General features: G+C 37.4%; 1 protein-coding gene across 1 annotated transcript in view; it reads right to left on the reverse strand.

Moving 5' to 3' along the window:
• Positions 1-389: 389 nt before the first annotated feature.
• The window catches only part of LOC136838363 (uncharacterized), a 10,066-nt gene continuing 138 nt past the window's right edge, over positions 390-10,317 (reverse strand). The window contains exons 1-4 of the mRNA XM_067103272.1: positions 10,165-10,317; positions 7,669-7,839; positions 6,076-6,237; positions 390-1,911 (exon numbers count right to left, since the gene is read on the reverse strand). The exon at positions 10,165-10,317 is cut by the window's right edge and continues 138 nt beyond it. Coding sequence (XP_066959373.1) covers positions 1,658-1,911; positions 6,076-6,237; positions 7,669-7,839; positions 10,165-10,317 — 740 coding nt within the window. The 3' untranslated portion in view covers positions 390-1,657. The remainder of the gene's footprint in view (positions 1,912-6,075; positions 6,238-7,668; positions 7,840-10,164) is intronic.

Raw genomic sequence — 10,317 nt, forward strand, 5'->3', positions numbered from 1 at the left:
TTTAATTTGTACAGTTAATCTGTATAGCTCATTTGATCCGAATATCGTAGGTTTCTTCATCATAAGTATACCAAGGACTGGGCAAGCTGTGCTAATTTCTTTTTCAGAGACTGATTCAACTAAAAATAACCAACAAAGGACCAAGGTCTAACTTAATTAGCACATTTGCAAATCCTTATATTGACCCCAAAACGTAACGGAGGAAAATTGAAGGTATTCTATTCTTAATATACTACAAGGTGAATTTTAATCACAAGCAATGTCTGTGATCGCCCTCTCAATTCCGTCTGGATAATGATGTCTCTCCAAAGATAAATTCATCTCTTCGTGTAAGGCAAAGTAAAACCAGTTTTTCGATGCACTTGAGAATTTATTCTAACATTCGGGTAAACAGATTTCATTAATAATTATGATTAAAGGCCGAATTTCTTACATTAAGACGCATAATACAGTAAGGATTTCTCGGCTCTTAATGACAAAGATGGCCGAATAATCAAAAGATTGCGGACCCTAAAACCATTTCCACACAAGTTTCTTAAGGCCATTTGCAACACCAGCTTACGCATAAATCGCACTGCACTGAATGGGTAAACATCCTAGGAATTTTACATCAAAAGCATGTGAATTTCTTGAGAGAAAAAATTAAAGAAAACTTTGCTTTTATAAAGCTTGGTAATGTTCTCAACAGCTTCAAATTGGTGCGAATTGATTTGATAAATCATTGCATCTTTCATAATTTAGAATCTCAAAAGTATGTATAAGCCAGTGGGAATGCATTTTTTCAAAAACCTTAGGCGCATAATTGGAATGTCTAAATTTGTACTACTGTAGTTTTGTAAGGTTATCCTTATTAGTATTTATATCTCTTTTTAAACTTCTGTCCTCTAAATCTCTGTCATTATCAGCTAATTTGCTGCCATATACAAAAACAGCAAGCCAACCTTTACATGAGGGGAGTTACCGGAACCCCATGAATGAGTGTAAGGTAGGACTTAGGTTCTCTCTCCTCATAACTTCAGACATATCACTTACGATTACATCAATCGTATACAGTTAAATCCTTGTAGCAACTTCAACTTTCTCTCCTGACATGCAATGAGACTGCAATTCTCTTTTGTTGCCTGCTAGAAGGTTATTTCGGCTTCGATAAGCATTCCTTTTTTCAAATAAGAAAATAACTCCTGGAATCTAGGCTTTTGCAGCACCAAGCCTTACTTGAGAATCATATCCCTCCACCTATATATAACTTCAATCCAATATGCAAGCTCCTTAAATTACTGAAGACAATACACAGGCAATACTAAACCTGCAAAGAAACTTGTCCTGATATCGCTTTGGTTGTTCTTGAAGTTGAAGATGCTGTCACGATTGCTTGCAAAATCAAATTCAACGACACAACAAAACTGACCACTTTGATACTACTATAGGCCTATGAAAATATACTCCATTACATTCATATTATGGTACTTTGTAACTCCAGTACTATTCTTGGACATCTACCTCGTCTCTGATAAATTCATCTGATTACTTTGTTACCATTGTACTACAAAAGTGGCCAGACTTTAATACGACTAACTGCATGAACAATTTTTTCTAATAGCCTAACTCATAATAAGCCCTAGTGATGCATTGATAGGATCACAATTGATTTTCACAGTTACCAATTGATGTGCAGTGGGTTGCGCTGGCACAGAGTGGTTCTCTGTTCGTCATCAACATGGCAAACGAATCTGTACGAATCGCCAGACTTCTTCAGAATAATCTTAAGGCATTCTACGTTGAGGTCAAGCTCAGATATATATTCAGCATCGAGGCCAGCTTGGCTGTAAGGAATAGGGGACGACACGGGACCAAAGGCTGGTTCGGCGTCCTGTACTCTATAACGTAACCAGATGTTTATGTCACCTTTATCTGAAAGACGATATTGGACTGGTATAGTGTCGGAATAAAGAGGGCAAGATGTGAAGATTTTCGTATGTTTACACAAAGATATTGATAAATATTAATAACGTATGGTATGTGTACGTAAATAGTGGAACAAAATTGTTCACATGATTATCTATTAACTTGAATATGACAACTGAAGTCTGGCAGGAAAAAAAATATTCACGTGAATATAAATTTATTCAAGTATTTTGAAAAGAAAAACAACATTTACGGATTTTGTAATGATACCATGCTTATCTGCATAAGAAAAGGTGCTCATCCATCCAGAATGCTCATAATAAAATTATCTTAAAATATCGATAAGGCCTGCATTTCCCCGGAGGAAGAAATATTTTAAAGGAATAAAAAATAAATAAATAAAACTGTCGATGTCACGTAAAGTTACGCAAGGTGCTAAGTCTTGAACTTCAAGAACATGAGATTTTGCTGGGTTTCAAATTTATATCTAAAGGTTGATTTGACAGGAATCTCTTAGAAACTGCTTTACAAACACTAATAGTTTGACTTGGATATATAGAGAACAATGACTAAGTCTCTTGCCAAATGAATCTCGTAGAGCACCAAAACCTGTGGCTAATCTATAAAATAAGAGTAAATTTATACGGATAAGCAACAAGAGCCCACTTTTTCATCGTTAAACTCTAAAGGCACCTTTTGTTGGGAGACATGGATCCCACTTGAATATTTCATGACGTAAGCGTATCATGAATGTTTAAAGACAAACCTAATGATTATGATCAAAATCAGTTTACAATATCTCACTTTGCGTGACCTAGAATGAAAATTCCAGGCTTTCGTAGTTACCGTGCTTTAACCTGTTCACATTACTCCGGAAAGTGAAAAAAAATTACTTCTAATAGTATGTCACGAGATTGTAAACGAGTATCGGTGAAAGGACGTCCTTTTGGGGTGAGCGATTTTATCAAGTCGAATTAAAAATAAAAATAAAATTTCAATTTTCGATTTCAATGTAGTCGTGCTTCTATCACTACGTAGCACAAAGGCTCACTTTCAGCACAGGATATATCCAGTAAAATGGAATCTTTATAAATTGTCATGACGATGGCTGTTTCTAAAGAAATGTTTCTCCTGAACTTGAAATTACTCTTAAAGAAAAAAAACCTATTAACTGCTCGTAACTTTTCGTTTCTTCATAACATAGCTTCATATGGCAGTCTTGATTTTTTCAGAAATTGTTTATGTAATGACTTACCACGCTTTATAACTTTGCACAGTGCTTTACCTATTCTCATCATCTGCATAAAATAATTTTGTCAAGACAAGAATTTCCCTTCTGATATGTAGCACAATTGCACAACGAGAATACAACGATAAGGGAACACTTCATAAAATTATTCATCATTTACTGAACAATCGTTTTCAAAAATCTTTACAGGAATTCTATGACTAAAGAGATAGATCTCACATTAAAACATTTTGTACAGGATAATTGTGATATTCCTAACAATTTTTGACTAATAAGCATACTCGTTCCTTACTAGCTAATGAACATAAGCTTTCCATTCAGTTGTAGATGCCAGTACTAAAGGTTCTTCAATGCAGTCTGAAAGCACGTCAGATCACTGCTGTATATGAATTCGTATTTCAAATGGAAAACACGTACAATATAAAATCACGAAAATAAATTCCTAACACGATGTATCTAATTCGGGACAATATAATGTATTCTGGCACGTGCCAGTACGTGCGAAAATTTTGGGCTCCAAAAATTCTGGAACGTATTCTGACACGTACCAGAATGTTGCCAAAATTTTGGGTGCCCAAAATTCTGGCACAAATTCTGGCCCATGCCAGTATGCACCAGAATTTAGCACACCCAAAATTCTAGCACGTATTCTGGCACGTGAAAGAATTATGGATGCCTAAAACTATGGCACATATTGGTACGTGCCAGAATTTTGGGCGCCTAAAATTCTGGCACGTACTGGCACTTGTCAGAATACGTGCCCAAATTTTGGGAGCCTAAAATACTGGCACATAATGGCACCTGTCAGAATATGTGCCAGAATTTTGGGTGCCTAATAATCTGACACGTGCCGGAATTTGGGCACCTAAACTTCTGGCACATATTCTGGAAGGTGCCAGAATTTTAGGCGCCCAAAATTTTGGCACGTATTCTGGTACGTGCCAGAATTTTAGGCACCAAAAATTCTGGCAAGTTATATGTGCCAGAATTTTGAGCGCCTAAAATTCTGGTACAGACTGGCATGTACTCTGGTACATGGGTGCCTAAAATTCTGGCCCGTGCTCGAATACGTCCCAGAATTTTGGGTGCTTAAAATTCTGGCATGTACTAGCACTTGCTAGGACACGTGCTAGAATTTTAGGCACCTAAAATTCTGGCACATGCAACTGCATGCCAGAATTTTTGGAGCCTAAAATTCTGGCATATGCCAGTACGTGTCAGATTTTTGACTCACAAAATTCTGACATGTATTCTAACACATGCCAGCACATGCCAGAATTTTAGGCACCCAAATTTCTGGCAAGTATTCTGCCATGTGCCAGAATTTTGGGCACCTAAAATTCTGCCATGTACTGGCACTGGCATGTGCCAGAATATTGGTTCCCTAAAATTCTGACATGTACTGTCACGTGCCAGAATACGCGCCAGAACTTTGGGTGCCTGAAATTCTAGCACCTACTGTCACATGCCAGAATACGCGCCAGAATTTTGGACGTGCTAAATTCTGGCACGTATTCTGGCACATGACAGTACATGCCAGAATTTAGCATGCCCAAAATTCTGGGACATACTGGCATGTGCCAGAATTTTAGGCACCTAGAATTTTAGGCACCTAAAATTCTGGCATGTATTGTGGCACGTGCCAGTATTTTAGGCACCTAAAATTCTGGCATGTATTGTGGCACGTGCCAGAATTTAGAGTACCTAAATTTCTGGCATGTGCCAGCAGGTGCCTGCATTTTGGGCACCTAAAATTCTGGCATGTACTGGCACATGCCAGAATACGAGCCAGAATTTTGGACACCTAAAATTCTGGCATGTACTGGCACATGCCAGAATATGAGCCAGAATTTTGGGCACCTAAAATTCTGGCACATGCCTGAATTTAGCACACCCAAAATTCTGGCACATGCCAGAATACATGCCATAATTTAGCACGCCCAAAATTCTGGCACGTGCTAGTGCGCGTCAGAATTTTAGGAGTCAAAATTCTGGCACGTACCAGCACGTAACAGAATACGTGGCCGCATTTTGGGCGCACTAAATTCTGGCACGTACTATCACATGCCAGAATGCATGCCAAAATTTTGGGCGCCCAAAATTTTGGCACATACTGTGGCACATGCCAGTACGCGGCAGTATGTAATGGCACGTGCCAGAATTTTGAGTGCCTAAAATTCTGGCTCATACTGGCACGTGCCAGAATTTAGTGCACCCAAATTTCTGGCATGTGCCAGTATGTGCCTGAATTTTGGGAGCCTAAAATTCTGGCACATACTGACAGTTGCCTGAATTTAGCGCACCCCAAATTCTGGCACATGCCAGAATATGTGCCAGAATTTAGCTTGCCCAAAATTCTGGCACATGCCAGTATGTGCCAGAATTAAGCCTGCCCAAATTCTGGCACATGCTAGTGCATGTCAGAATTTTAGGTGTCCAAATTCTGGCACGTACTAGCACGTGACAGAATTTTGGGCACCTAAAATTCTGGCACGCACTGGCACGTGCCAGAATACGTGCCAGAATTTTGGTCATGCTAAATTCTGGCATGCACTGTCATATGCCAGAATACGTGCCAGAATTTTGGGCATGCTAAATTCTGGCATGTACTGTCATGTGCCAGAATACGTGCCATAATTTTGGGCGCGATAAATTCTGGCACATACTGGCACGTGCCAGAATATGTGCCAGAATTTAGCATGCCCAAAATTCTGGCATGTGCCAGAATACGTGCCAAAATTTAGCTTGCCTAAAATTCTGGCACATGCCAGTACATGCCAAAATTTTGGGAGCCTAAAATTCTGAGATAAAATCCTGCTGATGCACCTGATTGCTAAAACATTTGTGTTGTTGTGGGTCTCAGCGTGTTTTTGCCAATGCACAATATCTTATAAAAACAATCAAGAGAAATTTCCACTTACCTGCATATCTTTTCATAACTTCTAATTGCTCAGGGGAGTTGCATACTGCAAATGAGTGAGGTGGGGATAAATGTTTGCAGGCATCTTTCCCATCACCCCAGGCAGTCAGTAAAGTGGTGTACATTAAACCATCCACTTCAGGTGTGGCCCAAGCAGTTTCACCTGATCAAAAGCAAATGAAACCAGAACCAAGGTCTTGTAAAGTAAATTCCAACATTAGAGACTGAATTTACAACACAAATCCTGTTGTTCCCTTGCGCATAGCTTAGCTTTGCCTCTTAGAGACTGGTTAAATAACACTTTCCTTACCGTCATAACTTAGATTCCTAGTTTCCAAACATGTTTTATTACATAGGAAAACGCTATTAAAAATCCAGTTCTCAGACATCCACTAAGAATGTTTTTTTAAAGCCATGCCAGATGTTCTTATAGTATTTAAACCAGTACTTTCAAAATCACTGTTTCAAACCAGTACTTTCAAAATCACTGTTTCAAACCAGTACTTTCAAAATCACTTTCAAACCAGTACTTTCAAAATCACTGTTTCAAACCAGTACTTTCAAAATCACTGTTTCAAACCAGTACTTTCAAAATCACAGTTTCAGATAAGGATGGTGAGGGTGCCTACAAAATTTTGAGAAACAAGAGCTTCAGGCCTTGTAACGTCACAGGATGAATCAAGTAGCACCTGAATTCTGATATGGAGGGGTCAGGAGTTTATATCAGTAAGGTAAGCTCATTTAAAGAAAGTTTCAACCAATCATGAAAGTGCAGTCTCAGGTTTCTGAACGATGCACTCCTTTTTTGTAATAACTAAATGAACCAAATGGGTAGTAAAATTATGGTCTCTAGGCAAGAGTTTTAGACCTGAGTTTTGCGAGTCTTCCCAAAAGCTAGTAATCATTGAGTGCTCAGTTTTCAAGTACTCATACAGAAATTACCTGTAAGTGCACTATGATTCAGTAGCACGACTACACCTAACAATACTGCATGTCAAGTAAATCTTTTCAAGCCCCTGAAGCAGTGTAGTTTCCCCGGAAGGATCATAACAGCGAGTCCACGCCAATAAAGAGTCGCGTAGGGACGTTACAATTAGCCTACTCTATGAAAAACTACGACGTTTTAATGCCTTAGAGTGGCGATACCTCTATATAAAATGTTACAGTTACAGGACTTAATTATTAACACGAAATTCCAGGGATGAAACAATCTCGGGGATCCATGTCATTTCAGGAATGTTGAAAACTATCCTTAAAACCTGTCGTACTCAAATACAAAATGGCTTAACGAGCTGAAAACCCAAATCATTTTATGATGTCGTATATAAAGATTCACACACCTGGAACGGTGACTTACTTAGTACGAGCCCAACTCATTACCTTGGAATGTAAAAAAAAAGCAAACATCAAAGGAGAATAAGTGAAAGCATTTAACAAGCTGCAAGATATTTCAATCTGCAAGACAATTAGAGCCAAAATTTTTATAAATCAACTAGAAATAAATGGTTATGTCACTCATCGGTTATTATGTTGTGATTTTCCTAACCATAGGGCTTATAATACAGCAAACTGTAAATTAGACGAAGTTACCCACTTGTCTGCAGAAAGTGGAAGGCACCAGCCTCTCGAGAAAGTTCAGGTCGCCCAGCAACATCTGACAGCTCCGTTGGTTTCAGCGAAAGGCGACATTCCACCTCACCTCCTCTGGGTATTGCTGATACAGCGTGACACTTCGGTACTACCTGACATCGCATCCGGCAAAGACCTTGGGAAATGGACAGAAAACGAGCAAAACTGTTGCATACCTGGTTTTATCAGACACTTTCCTTGGTCATGCTTAGTTAAAGTGGCTAACTTTAGAGATTACTTAAGTAATGATGTGAACTAATTCCCATTTAAACACCAGACAGGCAAATAGATAAGTACCTACTATTATCTTAAAAATAAGTTCGATTCCAACTTATTACCTTGCTATAATGCATTCACCAGAAACGGACAATAAATTGCCCAATATTGCAACAATTTGGGCACAATAAAAAATTGGCAATGACCCAGGTCTTTTCGTTCGTAAATGGAAACTGCACTTGAATAAAAAGTGCAATATTAATTAAACAGTAAATTTTTTTATCTTCATTTAAAATTCAATTAAGCTTAAAATGATGAAAACTCACAAGCGAGTCCTCCTATTAATTATTTTTCATGACTTCAAACAGCAACAAGGAATTTAACCTTTAATGTAAATAAAACAATCAATCCCCAATACCTTGAGAATCCTCGACTGAAGATTAGCAATATGAGCTTTCGAGAATAACCAAAAGTTAAAATAAATTTCAGAAAATTGTAAACAATATAGTATAGAGTATAACAAAATGGTAAACTATCACTCTCTGAGGGCTAAGTCCCTGTTCGATTCAAGATATTCTGAATTTTAAGGGAGAAATATTTCATCCAACAAAATGATCTCTAATATAAGCTTTGCATGGTCGTGTCTCACACGAAAAATGTTCGAATACGAATAGCATGTACTGTACAATATTTAGGTACTGTGTTATTACAAGTCCACTTGCGCATATACACATATATTTATAGATGTATATATATATAATATATATATATATATATATATATATATATATATATATAAATGACTATCAGGATATAGGTATATATATACAATAGTGTTTGAAACTGAAGACCAACAATGCATACAACTTCCCGATATAAAGACCCAGAAGATTTCATTCGAATTACTGAGTGAATAAGATAGAAATATAAATGGAACAATGACTCGTCGGGACAAAGGTGGAAAGCAAGGGCGTTATCCACTGGGTTATATGTATATCATATATCGGGGAAGTTGTGCTCTCAGGTTGTGTATATGTTGTGTGTTGTGATTGTGTGTTAATATATATATATATATTATATTATATTTTGTTAAAGACCAACAATGACATAACGGTATAAATGAACAATGAACAAATTTATATGTATATCATATATATATATGTGTATATGCTGTGTGTGTATAATATAGGCCTATTATATTTTGTTAAAGAAAGACCAACATTGCGTACATATACAGCCAGAAGATACGCATATATGTAAATGAGCAATGAACAAACTTATAATATATGAAGATTTTTCATGCACGTAAGTAGTGCTGCAAATGACTTAATATTCAGGATTTGCCAGCTAAATATACGGATAAAGCTTTAAAACTGATAAAATACACAGGCAATGGTGAAAAACTGAATCTGCAATTATGCCGAAGGATTGCCTATAGTGTGTAATGAGTACTTTATCCTTATGGAAAACATTGCTTTGGAACTCTGTATCCCCTTGGGAATTACTTCGTCGTTCCGATTCCTATAGTTCAGCCCATTATTGTCACTTATCGGATTTTTAATTGGAATATAAGGATGCAAGAGGAAATTATTATTAAATCCCAAAAGCATTAGCCTTGAATTTCCTTACTCAAGATTCCTCTAAATGGCTTTGTGTTGCGTGTGAATGAACTACTCAAATTTTCACGGGGAGATCTGCCCTTAGACCTGTTTCTTTCCCTTCCGTGGATCCGGTGAGTATTGAATGACTGCAGAGGCAAAATTTCACCGGTGTCTGACAAACTTACTCAAGGCAGACAACTGTAACAGACTTTCTTAAAATACGAGACAATTAACTTAGCATAAGCAGAACATACTTTTTTGATAATGCTAGAGACTTTTATAAAAAAAAAAGCAAAAAAGAAAAACCTGGGTAGTAGCTCAAACGTAAATCTAACTGTATTCATCCTTTCAGAGGACATGTGCAGTGCATTGCACAGACAGACCTTATTGTTTTACTTTGGAATTTAAAAAAGCGAGGAAAGAAATACAGGTATACAAAGCAATAAACACAGGTATACAGAGCAAAAAAGCAAGAAAAACAGGTATACAAAGTAAGAAAAACAGGTATACAAAGCAAAATAATAAAGGTAGAAACTTAAAATGTCCAGACCTTACAAGGGTAAGGGTGTAAAGAAAAGACACAAAAGCAAAGTACAAAAAGTTATAACTAAAATTCTTAGCTATAGAGAGTTTGACAAACTTACATAAACTTCGGACGGCTACGATTTCATAGGCATCAGAACTGCTCATGGCATATCCATTGACCATGTAGAAATACCCGAAGCTATCTTTGAAGCGCTCAGCCACCCAGGCGTTGGAAATGTTGATTAAGGACCCCAAGAAGAGAAAAATGAGGA

This window comes from Macrobrachium rosenbergii, chromosome 4 (assembly GCF_040412425.1).
Source record: "Macrobrachium rosenbergii isolate ZJJX-2024 chromosome 4, ASM4041242v1, whole genome shotgun sequence".
Classification (NCBI taxonomy): domain Eukaryota; kingdom Metazoa; phylum Arthropoda; class Malacostraca; order Decapoda; family Palaemonidae; genus Macrobrachium; species Macrobrachium rosenbergii.